Here is a 14,405-nt window from a genome sequence, read left to right as displayed (position 1 = left end):
CAAACCAAGAGTATTTCTACCTCTGAGCCTGCTCTTTCTAAACAATCTCTTCCTTTATTCAACCAACCCGCACCTTTGTCCTACTGTTCTCTCCACTGCATGCTCTTTACTCTCGGGTTATGAAGCAAGTCTCCAAGTGCAAACAAGCCTAACAGGACTGGCTGTGCAGGAACAGTTGCAAGACACAGGGATTTAAGGGTACATCTTCTTCGGAAGACACGATAGCATTTTATTTCTCTAGCATTTTATTCTTCAATCCTTTATCTCATCTCTAAATAATCCTTTTCCATTTGAGTGGGACTGTTCAAGTTTGCATTGAACACAGGGCGGCTGCGTATTGCTTAATAATCTGTTGATTGTTGTTTTCTCTCTCTCTCAAAAAAAGTTTGTTATTACTCTAGCTTTGGACGTTCAGCAGCATTGAAAACCTGTTCTACATACAGCAAAGCTGCAGACGTCTTACCGTGCACTTTTGCCTCCCTGGCCTGGGTTCCAGGGTTATTTTGGAACCACACATTTTCAGCAGGTTCTGTGAGCAAAACGCCTGCTGCCACCCTGCACGCCCAAGCACACATTCGCAAACCTGCCCAGCGTTTTCCTTTCAGTTTCTCCGTTCTGGTACTTTACATCCCCCTGACTGTTTCCTTAGGGATCACCGCGTAGAGCCAGGTTATGCACCACACCCGAGGAAGCCGCCGCGGCAGCTGGGGGACGCGACCCGCTGCTCTGCCACGCACGAGATCCCCTTGCGGCGGCTCCGCACCAGGCTGCCGCCGCCTTGCGTGGCTGCACCCTCCAACGCCCGTGCGCGGGGCAGGGCGCTGGCCTGCCGCACCTGCGCTCGCGGGGCACCAGGCCCGCGCCCGAGGCTGGCCAGACCCCGGTCGGGGCACAGCGGGTCTCAGTGGCGCTTTCAGAGGCACATTGATCGGAGCTACTCGTTAGGGAGGCGGCGCCGGCTGTCCCAGTTCAGCTGCAGGCAGCGGCAGGGGCGGCTGGCGCGCAGGCAGGACGCACCCCCGCAAGGGGCAGCGCCCCCAGCCCGCCGCCGCGCCGGGCCCGCCTCTGCCCGCCCTGCTGCCGGCCCCCGCGCCGGGCCCGGGCGGCGCCGGAGGCAGCTCCGCCCGGCCGCCTTCCGCCCCCTCCGCCGGGCCGGGCCGGGCGGGAGCGGCGGCGCGGCGACATGGCGGCCTGGCTGCGGCGCGCGGCGGGCGGTAAGGCGGGCGGGGAGCGGCCCGCGGCGGGGACAGGGCCGGACGCAGCATGGTTTTCTCACAGCAGTTGCCCGGGCTGCAAGGGCAGGCTGGCCGTGCCCGAGCCGTGCCGCTCGGCGAGGCAGCCCCGGGCGCCGGGGCAGGCTGCAGGAGGCAGCCAGCGCTGCCCGCTCGCCCCCTTGCAGGATCGCGAGCTGCCGCCCGAGGAGAGGCAGTTCCCGGTAACCGCGGGGCCCCCCCGCCCTCCGGAGCCGCGCTGGGCCCGGGGGCGAGCGCAGCGGCCGGGCGCACTCTAGGACACATCGCAAATGGCATAATGAGGGGTCCGTATCTTTCGGAGGACTTCTCTCTTTTGGACAATATTGACCTCCTCTTCTCTACGTGGAAGAGTTTCTCTTGCTTCAGCAAGAACTGGATCAGGGCTTAACAAGTTACCATATGAAACTACTGCTAATCTTAGGTAGACAGAAAAGATTGTATGGCATTTTTTTCTTTTTTTGTTTTTCATGTTATTTACTCCGGCAATCTGGTCAAACTCTAGTCTAGTTAATTATCTATGCCTCTGTAATTCTGCCAACTAGATGTTGCAAGTTGCTTGTTTTCGACATTATAAAGTATCGCATAGGTTCGTTAGGCTCAAATATTAACACCCCTCCACACACATACGTACACAGTTACTCCATCGCAGCGCTCTAAATTTGCCGATTCTTGCTCACCACTATGCCTATAAGACAACGCTCAGAAATGCTTAGATTTAAGGACTGCATTAGTCATCTTTGTGAAGAAAGAGGGACAGACAGCTGTAGAGTCTTAAATTCCAGTGAAATCTCTTCTCACTGGAATTTATTGAGTTCTCTCTTCTCACTGGAATTTAGCTCTCAGTTTCCCACAGTGAAGCTAGCTGAAGTTTTAAACTACAGCTCCTACTGCCCTTACAAAGTACAAAGAGCCTGACAAGACGTAACCCATGCTATCCTCAGTGCATTGAAAGGCATCCAGAATATCAGCACATCCTTGGCGCAATCTCTTAGCAAAATGGAACATTTGTGAATTTAAAGCTAAGAATCCATCAAAGACTTCCAAAATGCTGAGATGCCTCTAGCTTGGCCTTGAGGCATTGGGAACTCTGACATGGCCTAAAGCAAACTGGCATGAATTTCAAACGCTGTCTTTATGAATATATCCTTTCATCTAATTCTGGTGCTAGAAACAACTGATAAGACCACAGCTCTTCTTCCTCCCAAACCATCTCTCCAAATTCTAGTACTCTGACACATTAATTTTCTTATAATCTATTCATTTTATGGATGGGGCTGTAATAATCCCTATTTCGTATCTTTCTGATTTTTTTTAAAAACAACCTTGAACTACCTCTGCAGAACACAAAATTTGATGCAGACAGGATAAAGTTCAGTACTGCCTTCTCAGAGCAGTCTGGGAAGAGTTCTGTAAACATCTAGGCAGTTTTTCATGGCATTGAATTTCTCCGTGACTTCTCTATCTATATTTGTCTACATCTGCATGTTAGCCCCCTACCTTTGTGTCATATGGGCATCCATATTTTCAGGTGCTTTTTTAATTACCTTATTCATTTATGATAAACCAAATCATATTCTGCTTCCTTTGTAAATCACACTGAAGTCAGTGGCACTAGTTGTATAAAAAAAAGCAAACATGATTTTGACCTTTTAAAAGATAATCTTCTAAGTCAGTTGGACATGCTGTTGTTAACAGTACTTAGAACTGAAATATTTCAAAGCATCTTGAAACAGCTCAGTGAAACTAAGTGTTACACCTGTACGGCACGTGAAAACTAAGAGGGGCAAATGACTTAAATCGGGTCTGGCAGAAAGAGAGAGTAAGAAATGAAATTAAACTCAGGAGATCTTAGCATTCCTTAGGCTTAAAACACAACATGATATTTCTTTCCTTGCTGGCGTACATGGACTTCTAACAGCTGAGAGCTCAAGTTCTTTCACTTTCTTCTGAAACTTGAAACATCAGTTAGTTCTGTCCAAGGCTTTGTTTGGACTTTCTTGACTGTTTTAATTTCTAGATATATAGGCATAGCCTCATTTGTTTCTATTTTAGATGAAGGTCTGAGCAATTCAGAAGTAACTTTTAGGTACAGTATACCAATGATCCTTACATTTGGTAATTAATGCATCTAATTATGGGACTCATTTCAGTGCCATACTCACCAAAACTTACTGTCTTCATGTATTTCCATTTTTAACAGGCACACATGAGCATTCAAACCAAATGTGATTTTTTTTTTTTTTTACATTTATGAATAATTAGATAGTTTCAAAAAAAAAATCTATTGAGCTGTTAGTACTACAGAGTAATTCCTTTGGTCTCATCTACCTTCAACTCTGTGCACTGGGGTGTTAATGACAGAGGAGTGAATATCAGCCTCATTAGAAGGGGGAAGAGCAAACACTTGCACTTTCTCAAAAGCTTTATATTGGTGCTGTTCACTTTTTTCAGGGCTTCTTACCAGATTGCAGACTTCAGCTCCCATAATGCGAACTTTATCGACATCAAATTCTCATTATCAAAGCATTCCAAGCTCTTTGTGGAAACTGGGACGACTTAATCATGTAGCAATTGCAGTACCTGATTTGGAGAAGGCTCAGTCTTTGTATAAGGATGTGTTAGGCGCACGGGTGAGCGAGGCTGTTGCTCTTCCTGAACATGGTGTCTACACTGTTTTTGTGGAGCTGGGAAATACAAAGCTGGAACTTCTGCACCCTCTAGGAGAGAAAAGTCCCATAGCAAGCTTTCTGCAAAAAAACAAGACAGGAGGAATGCATCATATCTGCATTGAGGTATTTTAATACATTATATCATGTAAGAAGATACAGACATTAAAGTATTCGTAATATTTTCATAGATTTCACCTGTGTAAAGGATACGTATATAAGGCTGGCATATTTGGGAGAATTTCTACTGAATAGGAAGAAGGCTTAAAAGTGGCTTTTTTCTGTTTCGGAAATCTCAGTTCAATTTCATAAACTATGTGATGAATTTTTCCTCTTTTACTCCATAAAGTTTAAATTATGGGGTTTTTTTTTAAGCATCCAGTGTGGAAGACAGACAAGCCCAAGGGCCTCGTGAAGAGCATTTGACAGGACATACACTGGAAAAAACTGCACATCACTTGCAGTTGTAAGTTTAAGCTAAGGCATAGTTTAGATGTTCAGAAATTTCTTCCTGTTTGATATTTAGTTGATAATTGTATGCAGAAGTCAAAAACGATTCCAGAAAGATTTCCAAAGACGAGTAAAGTCTCTGGAGCTTCTTCTGTCCTGGTCTTCCTTGTCCAGTAAAGAGAGATTAGTCTGGAAGTACACAAGATGTAAAGGTGCCAGGGAAAAGCAGTGATCTTATTTAGCATATTAATGTTTTAGTGTAGATGTTAGATGTAACATGTCATGTTGTCATAATATCTATTATATATCAATTTTAATGTTTTTCAGACCTCAGTCTTGCAAACTTTCTTATTTCATGCAAAGAGTTATAATAAAAATGATGGGATTACTGATGTGAGTAAAATTGTTTTCAGAGCACATCTTTAAAGACCTGTGTTTGCAGCTGCATACTTTCACTGAAAATTGAGAAAATTTGCATATGCATAGGCATTGCAATGTTTTTTAATTTAAGTTTGCACGTATTTTCAAGGTGAAAACTTAATAAACCATCTTTCAAAATGTCTGAGAAGAATGTAGGAGAATTAACATCTTAAACTCCCTATTTCAGATTATTCATACAGAGAACAGACATGATAAGAAGTTCAGCAGCTACTTGGGAGTCTAGTTGTTCCTGTAAGGTTACTTAGGCCTTAACTTTCTTTCTGGAAAAATATATAATATTACATTTGACTCGATACCGATAACTAATTTTATTAATTCCTAACGTTATACTACTAGAGCACTTTATTGAGCTCATCTAGGTTAAGTCCATTAAAGTACATTGGATTTTAAAAAAAATAAAGAAATAAGGATAAAATTTACTGCTCAATTTCATATATAAGACTATCAGTCATTATACATTGTGAAAATGAAAACCTGACGGTAGTGGATTATTATTGTCACTAGGAAACATTAACATAAGAGTGCTTAAAATCAAGTGTTTCTGTTGCTATAGAAATTTGTCTTGAACTGGAGCACTGATGAAAGACAATAAACCTCTACGTGATTTGGGTCCTCTAACATATGAATTGGGGCTTATCATATGGAAGAAAATATCTAACGCTCTTTACAAGAGAGGGAAACAGATTCCTGCAATGATCTCAATACGTATCTGGCAGATGGGCTGCAGGTGAACAGTGAAGACTGTTCAGACAAACAGTCAAAACACTCTACACGCAGTGAATCAACCCATCGTAATGGGAGTGAGCCTTCCCATTTCATAACATGGTGAACTATACTAGTGATATTTAAACGAGTTGTTCAAGATTAAACGGCAAGTAATGGTGCAAGCATGAACATAATGCAGTACTGTCAGCTTCTCATTCTAGGTTCTTGCCAGGGGACAATGCTGTGTCCAAAGTGAGAATTTTTATACATGCTAAGCACATATATTCTTCTTCATGTTTTACTAAAACATAAAACGTTTGTTTACTAAAACATAAAACCCTTGCTAACATATTAAACTATACATTTCCATGTTTTAATATTTAGAAGTGGTCCAGTTAAGTAATTACTTGCATAGAAAATAACAGAGTCAATACAACTCTTGAGGTAAATGATTTGCATGTGTGTGGAAATGTCAGACCGTATTCTGACTTTTTAAAAAAGCGATAAGTCAGGATATGACAAGATTGTGAGGAAATAATGAAAAATAAAGAGCACCCATTCATTAATCCTCTTTCACTTATTTGACTTTGTTTGGTTTTTTTTTTAAATAAACATTTGTTTTGCAAAGTTCCTACATCAAATGCCTGGGGATAGGTTTGCCTTTATTACCATGAGTAATTCCACTGCAAGCAGAGCAAAGCCTCAATCAGGTTTTTGTGGTGGGCAGTGAAGCGGAGGAAATACCTATTCCGTTTAATACATCTTTTGCACTGGAATTCAGCAGATCAGAATCTTAACTGTACTGTATCTTTGCAGATGTTCAAGAAGAAGACAATTAATCCAGTTGAAATTGGCATTAAATTTAGGAACTTCTGTTATAGGAACGTGAAAGACCTCAGCTGAATTTGGGAAACAGAGATGTGGAAGAAAAGTGCTTAGTTATAGGTACAAAAGGAGGAAGATGTAGGCATTTTACAGCAAAAAGATCTCATAGCTCCCTTGAAGAGATTCAAGTGTAGGTAATCATGTCTAAGATGTTTCACAAAATATTTGTTACCAGCCAAGATTTTTCTCTGTAGATCTCTATTTGGTGTGAGACGTGATCTTGCTTGTTGCAGACAAACCAAAGATGGCTATCAAAAGAAATCATGCTGTTCATTCTGAAAACTGAGAAGAACGGGACATGATAATTGTACCATGCTGGGCAATGTAGAAGTGCCATGTTAAAAAATATATATATATTACTGTATACTGTAGATCATGTGAGCCAGGAATCATAATCTAGCAGCTAATTTAGATTAAATGGATGAATTATTGCTACTTGCAACCACATTTTCCTCTATGAAGTCATGGAACTCACTAGTAGATTACCTAAGCAAAAAAAAGTACACACACACACACACACACATATATATATATAAAAACAAAAAGAACAAGATTGTCACAAGCCTGCCATGATGGTGGGTCTCCACATAAAACCAAATGGGAGATTACAGACTTATTTACATGGGAAAAAAGCAATCCATTGTTGACCTGCTGTTCAAGTGGGATTGAAACTAGATCTGGTCACTACCATAGTCAATCAAAAATAAAACAAAAAAAATGTATTTTCCATTCTAAGGGAAATTCTAGAATTTCAAAGGTATATCCTCTTCTGAAGTTGGGCAAAAATAGTTTCCAGAAAAACTACATACAATTTCAGTGTAAATTGCTCATTTGAAATTTTAATATTTTGTAGAAATATCCTTCTATGAAGAATTTTGTTACAAGAGGCTGGATTAAAAAATTCTTTCCATACAGGGGAGGAAGTCTGACAAGTTTGTCAGAATGCTTTTCCTTTCTTCCTTCTGTTGTACTATTCAAAAGAAAAATGTATATGTGTTGGTGGATGGGGAAATTCATTAAAACAAGCTTTTTTAGAAGAAATTAAACAATTTCTGACTAGCTGTAATTGTTATTATTACCTGCAATGGAAAGCATGCTGGACAGTTGGTAGGATAAGAGAAATCCGAGCTTGATGATCTCTTTAACATGGATGCACCCACAGACTTTCCACTGCTTCCTCTCTTGGTTTCCTTAGGGATGCACTAATTCATTCCAGCTGAGCCCAGACATTTCCCCTTCTGGCCATCTCTGCAAGACAGGAGCAGCAGCTGTAGCGGCTTTTCTGCTTCAGGAATAACCTGGAGGGGGCTACAGCACATATTACACTTGCTGTCTTCTTTTAGATAACACTTGACAGTCACTTTCTTTTTTAGCTGACCGGTGGTTGTGTGTAGGAAGAACAGGAGTGAGTTCAGAATTTTCATGAACAAACCTCTGCTGAGAACGAGTAGGACTTAACTGAAGTTTGTTCCTCTAAATTAAGGCTAGGTATTTCCCTCTTCCCTAGAATGGCATCATGCAGATTTATTCACTGAGTTACGTCCAGACACCTCAATCTTGAAAAACAGCAACACTATTATTTTAATTCTAGGTCTTTACTGAGTATTGGCTCTGCTAAACTGAATGCTAAGTTTATGGTTTCAATGGACGCATGCATTTCAGATTTGGGAAAATCCAAGCTTCTGTTGATGCAAACTTCTGATGACATGACATCAGACTTAAGATCATGTCCTATAACATAGACAGGTTTCTGTTAATTAGTTTTTCTACAGGAAACTGCTCTGAAATTGTGTGTTAAATGCTATTGTTATAATTAAGTCCAATAGGAAAACTAGGTCATATTCTGGGGATTTTTCTGGTAGTTCTAAGGTGTTTTTTTGGGAAACTTTATGAAGCTTAACCTACTAAGGAGGAGGATAAATAAGTCTAAAAGATACTTCCTTTCACCTTCTGCCCATTGCTCTCTCTTTCCACCAGCATCTAATGAGTCAGTGTTCTGTCATTAGTTAGACAGGAAGGCATTCTTTGGTTAATGATGTTTTGGAAGCAATACGATTGTCTTAATAATAGCAATGCAAAGAGTTAAGATTATTGATGGAGGCCATATAAAGTAACCAAAAAAAAAAAGATTTTGTGCATGAGTGAATTTCATTTAATAAATTATGTTAAACATTACACAATCTACTTAGCTGTATTTTTATAAAACAGTCATATCACAAATTCAGATTTCTGTAGGATTTTTATTTTTGTGACTAGATTTCTCTCATTTTTAGATTTATTTTTAGAATTATATTAGAATTTAGAAATAACATTTTAGTAAGGCATTACATTATTGCTCCTAAATATAGAATTTGCATAATACATTTTAGTGTTTCAAATTGTATAAACTGTATTTTTCTTTTATAAGGTTGATGACATAAAAGCAGCTGTGACAGAACTGAAGGGAAAAAAGATCCGAATATTGAGTGAAGAGCCAAAAATAGGTGCACATGGCAAACCTGTGATTTTTCTTCACCCTAAAGACTGCCACGGAGTCCTTGTGGAACTTGAGCAAGCTTGAGCTGTAATATTCATGAAGTAAAACAATAAACGAATTGTGAACTTACTGAGATGGGGCTGGGAAAGCTGCTATATTACTCAATCTTTACAAGTTCACTGTACATCCTGTTGATTCCTACAGTTCCTGGAGCACTGAAATCGTGCTACAGAGTTTTTTGTTTAATCTGATTTACAACAGTAACGCATTGACATTTCTTTAATTCCCTGATTCTAAAAGTGAATAATGAGCCAAATTACATATGTAAGATCATAATTTATAGTGCCACATGTTTGCAGCATGGTTTTACCTCTGTAGCCACAGAAACTGTACAGTTTCTAGGTCATCCCACATTATTTTGTTCTGTAATTCAGAGCAGGAACCCACTTCTCAGTGACAACAATACAGTTTAGAAATTCCCTTAGACATAAGGGAAAAAGGAACATCGTATTTTCTGTTTTCACCATTCACTCTCTATGCTTCACACTGATTGTCTGGGTCACACAACAAAAATCCTTATGTTATTGTATCGGTGTCTGCAATCCTAACCTTTTCCCTGGCGTAACAATTACTGCCAAGGGAGTCACCGTGCATAAATCATCATTTACTTGTTTTATGAACTCTGTGCCTATACAGTGGGTGAAAGCTATCTGAAAAAATGATTTGACTGAAATACATTTCAGGCTGTAAGATGCTCGTTGTGTTTAGCTTTGTCAGATATTGAATATTTGTTTTTTAAGCTTTACCTGGAAGATATCTGGGAGAGACCTAACTAGATAGCAGACAATCTTTTCACCAGCTTTATAAATATTGTTTTCCTATGCAAAAGCAATTACAAAATCAGTGGAAAGCATATTTTTTAAAGGTACAATTTAACAAACCCAAGCAAGTTACATAAGACTTGGTCATGCATACCATCTTTAACATCAGTGGGCACGCCACCATTCCTACGTTTCCGATAGACTGGGGTCACAGTTTGTTAGTTTACTCATGCACAGAGTTCACCTCACTTGTGCAAATTAAGCAAGCAGTGTTTGTCCAGAAAGCTTCTTTTATAGGTTTGTTTTGACACGTGAGCTGTAGAAATTGCAGACATACTGTTGCTTTATCCAGTGTCTTAATCCTCAAAAAAAGTCACGTTTTTCCTAGCTGAACCACACTCTGAATTTTTTATTTTCTTACCCCTTTGCATATACAGTGAATAGTTTCAGCTTGATAGGAAATAAATTCAGTTTAGGAATTTTTACTGCATGGAAGTTGAGTAATTTTGAGTAATTTGTGTTCTGTGTCCTGTTTGCCACAACAAAACACAAGTAGTATGTTGACCTGAGTTTTAAACTGAGCTTTAAAGATGCTGATGCATCCTCATGACTTTTTTCTTCTGAGACAAACTCTCCAAAGCCAGACTTTTTTTTTTTTTAAAGGAGATAATTTTGTAGTTGAAAAAATATTACTGCCATATTATAAGGAAACTACAGTCTTCTGCAGGGCTCTTATATTTAATGACTGTTTAGAGTGTAGTTTGTGATGTTAAATCTAAATTGTTAGAATGTAGAAATTCTAAGGCTTTGGAAGAAAAAGCGAGAGTATGTGATATTCCTCCTGAAATCTGATTCTGCCATTCTAGGAGACGTACTATCAGCAAGACTGTTTTTGTATTTCCATTCTTTCAAAGATGGGGAAGCTTCTCGTCGACAAAACTAGCATAGGAATGTTATGACTAGAAGCCTTGCTGGTTGCAGGTCAAGATAATTGAATGGATGTCTTTGAACCTTACATCCTTAGTTTGGTGCTCCAGAAAACAGGGCTGTCCTCCCTACCTTAACATTCTCTTTCTTTGTCCTACCTGGATGAGATGGAATTTTGTGTATGACATCTATTAATATTCTCAGTATTGTAGCTCGATATCATGCTAGGGAATGGAGATTCTGAGCGAACAATACTTACTCCATTTGTCTCAGTGTGTTCCCTATCTAATGAGCAGAAAGGGACTTGTAACGCTTTTAGCTAGTAACCAGCAGTTTCCTGACTGACTGCAGTGGGGTTGCCTAGCACTAAGTCAGCTGGTGTATTTTGTTCATAACTAAGTCATGTTCCCTCCTCACTCACAACATATACATACCAACAGACTCCCCTCATAGTTTAAAGTGGCAGTGAAGATATTAACAACAAAACAAAAAAAAAAGAGTTTAGGTTCGTGAAATTAGTCAAAACCCAAAAATGGAGCTAATGGGGCATGCCTGTTAGAAGCTCTTACCATTTGGTAGGATCAGACCCCACACTTGCCCGAGCACGCGTCACCAGATATGAGAATTCCTTCCAGCTCTGGAGATCTAGACTTGGAACAAATAGCCAAAAGAACCAGACAGCTGAAGAAGCAATGCTAAGATGCACTGAGAGGAGTTTCCTTTTGTAGGCCTAACTTCTATAGATTTCAGTGGGAACAGGATCAGACCCTATTCTTTAGCTACAATTCTAGCCCTTAACCTTAAACAAGAGAGCCTTCACAGAAGCAATTCTCAGAAATTTATTATTTCAACTTTTTGAGGGGTTGGAGGTGGAGTTTAGACATAGCGGCGTGACTCACTCTCACCACCACGAGCATGCAAGGGGAATATAATCAAGAAAACTAGTGGAAATTCAAGGGTGCAGACAGGTGCAACAGACAACTGTGATTTGTTTCTATCAGTGAAGGGGCACTTGATGATATGCCCCTGTTGCACCAGTATACAACTTCTGGACGGAACAACTGTGACTCAAATAACTGGAGCCTGATTACCTTGGAAAGGAGTAAGGCTTTCAATATGCCTATCTGTTTTTGTTTGTGTTTTTTCCTTCAAAAAAGGTGCAATGTAACCTTATTTTCTGATAACGTTCTCCTTCACATTTTGTTTGATGTGGGCCTTTGGCAAGTTTCCAGTCTGAGCACAGTTTTCATTTAGACTTTGCAGTTCATCTTTGAAAAGGAAAGTCGAGCCAAAATATTCAGCATGCTTTGAAAAGGAAAGTGGAGCCAAAATGTATAGCATGCATTTGTTGTACTTTTGTAGCAAACGAAAGATGGTGCTAAGTAATGTCAGGCTTTCCAGAACACGAAGTATTAACATTTTGTCAGTAAATTTTGTCACGGTTGGGTCAAAGTTAGTTTCCTGTTCTAATCTCTCCATGTGTCCTTTTTCCCTCTGAGTTCAAACACGTTCCCATTTTATGCTGCTTGAGGCAGACGAGATACATTTTTCTATACTGCACCAGCATTACTCAGCCAGCTAAAGGGTTCATAATTAAATGATGCAAAATATCTTTTTCTGAATTCCTCTATGCTGCTCTCAAGTCTTCTAGCTGGGTGGAGGAGAATGGCTACAGGACGCATTTCATTCTGTATGATGAGACAAGCTTGGAAGCATGCTCAAAAGCTGAGAAAAGAACTAACAGGTGGAGAAGTCAGACTCCAGCACTGATAGGGAAAGCATTAGCTGAAATATTGGCCTGAAAGATCATTTTTTGCATCCACAGACCTGTTAATATTTATGTGATACAATAAACAACCCTTAGTTCGATTGGTTATTTTGTGTATCCATAAGCACTTCCTTTTGTATCTAGGTGTGAATGTCGGGAGCATTATTAGAACTGTGAAGCTCCTGAAGCAATAAGCCTAGGTAGATCATAGTGTAGGGTGTGGGTCACAAGATGGCTGAGCCAAATTAACCAGTCACTGACTGCAAAGGGAAGAGGTCCTACACTCCTTGCCCATTTCCATCTACGTGTCCCTGCTGCTCACACTGAGCTGGCTTGTCCGATCACACAGGGAAGTGATTCAGTTCACCAAAATGACAGAAAGTTAACGCAGAGTAAGTTGTTATTTAGAACTGTCACTTTCTTCTGAGGTGCACCTAAGTTGGGAATGACACTAAAGCGTGTTCTTGTATACATGCCTTTTAAAATCCAACCTTACGTTTTCGCAAGTCTGCCAAAACACTGGATCTCCCATGCTTATACTGCAATTAATTAATCTGAATTTAAGAAATCTCAAGATTTGATTCGGAGTTTAATTGCTTTCATTATTACCATATTTACCCAATGCATCATAAGCGTTAGAAGAACGTACTCTATCGTGACATGTAGCCAAGCTACAGTGATTAATACAGTTGTAAGCTTGACAATTTGGAAAGCTGTGAATGATTTACTGGAGGAACTGCTTCTGCCGACCACCTTTTGGAAAGATAATACCTCAGTATTTAATGCCGAGACTAGAGTTTACTTTCTTAATGCAAATGCAGAAGCACCGCTGTCTAGTGTTAAATATGTTCCTTGGATTGGGACTTTATTGCTAAAAAAAAGATTAACGGAAAGTGGTGTGATCAAGAAACTCTCACAGAAAGACCAGGGAACATGGGGATGTTCACAATATCTAATTTATGTACTTACAGTAAGCGCTTTGAATCATTCCCTTGGAGCTTCAGTTGATTCTCTCTGCCTAAGAACCTCTTCCTGTAGTGAGTTTGCTGTACTCGAGCACCTTTAATTAAGAGAAAAAGTTAGATTTACTTGCCTCAGAAAACACTCAATTATTTTACCAATGCAGTTGTCCTGCTGGACAAATTATTGAAGACTCTAAAATAGAAGAAATCCCTGAAATGGTAGCCATAGTATTTCTCATAAAGCTGCTGAGTGGCACTAGACACAGAAAGGTAACTAAGAATTTAAACCTGAAGCACAGATTCATGTGGGATGCAAGACTGTTAATATGTAAATAGGAACTAACAGCAATGTATAAATGCTAACACTACATTTTAAAATGGAAGTCCTCACCATTTTAGGACTGCAAAATCCTTTAACCTTTGATGGGTTAATCCCACTTCTGCCTCTGTGGAGGTCTTGTATGGAAAAGATTATTTCCAAAAATTGAAGATTAGTAGAAAAGAGCATTATTAGATTTAATATTAACGCACCTTATTTTTGCCTTCCATTTTGCTACGTCATTTCCTATAATAACCATCTGGCTTAGTCACCAAACGAGGTGGAGGAAGCATGCTTGTTGGGAACTTAAATAAGAAGCCCCTATAAGTCCACTTACTTTGGAACCACTGTGGTCTTTGAGAGGTCAGCCGCAGCAGCTTCAGGAAACAAACACTTACCTTCCCGATCAAGCTGGGAATACTGCTCTTGGTGTATTGATCGAGAAAGTGAAAACTTCCTTATGTACCTGAGGCTATTTCATTAAGTTAATAGTTTTGAGAATTTATAATATGAATCTCGCAAACGTTTAAACACAAACAATGAAACACAATCTTTCAAATGTTCATACAACCCAGCTATAGATGATTTATAACTCCCTGCATTAGCGTGCAGCATACCTACAGTTTATGCAGTATCTGAGTTTTCATCATCTTCAAAAAAGAACCCAAATCAGTCAAGTAATTAGGATAGAGATAGACGAGAAAGGTAATCGTAGAAAGCTGTAACAGAAAA

At 39.8% G+C, this 14,405-nt stretch overlaps 1 protein-coding gene and 1 long non-coding RNA gene across 3 annotated transcripts; one reads left to right on the top strand and one right to left on the bottom strand.

Annotated features, from left to right (window-relative positions):
* The first annotated feature begins 1,133 nt into the window (after nt 1–1,133).
* On the top strand, nt 1,134–9,009 carry MCEE (methylmalonyl-CoA epimerase). Its single transcript, XM_068958944.1, has 3 exons — nt 1,134–1,214; nt 3,705–4,045; nt 8,808–9,009. The coding sequence occupies exons 1-3, from the start codon at nt 1,184–1,186 to the stop codon at nt 8,958–8,960; spliced, it is 525 nt and encodes a 174-aa protein (XP_068815045.1). The 5' UTR covers nt 1,134–1,183; the 3' UTR covers nt 8,961–9,009.
* On the bottom strand, nt 6,544–14,383 carry LOC104148327 (uncharacterized). Of its 2 annotated transcripts, none has more exons than XR_695102.2 (4): nt 14,291–14,383; nt 13,362–13,452; nt 11,194–11,274; nt 6,544–7,648 (listed from the first exon to the last, which is right to left on the bottom strand). It is a non-coding gene; the product is annotated as an uncharacterized lncRNA (long non-coding RNA). The 2 variants fall into 2 exon arrangements; XR_695103.2 differs by having other exon boundaries at nt 11,194–11,269.
* Nucleotides 14,384–14,405: the final 22 nt, after the last annotated feature.

The sequence above is a fragment of the Struthio camelus genome, chromosome 12, assembly GCF_040807025.1.
Source record: "Struthio camelus isolate bStrCam1 chromosome 12, bStrCam1.hap1, whole genome shotgun sequence".
In the NCBI taxonomy this organism is placed as follows: domain Eukaryota; kingdom Metazoa; phylum Chordata; class Aves; order Struthioniformes; family Struthionidae; genus Struthio; species Struthio camelus.
This window is presented reverse-complemented; position numbering and strand designations above follow the sequence as displayed.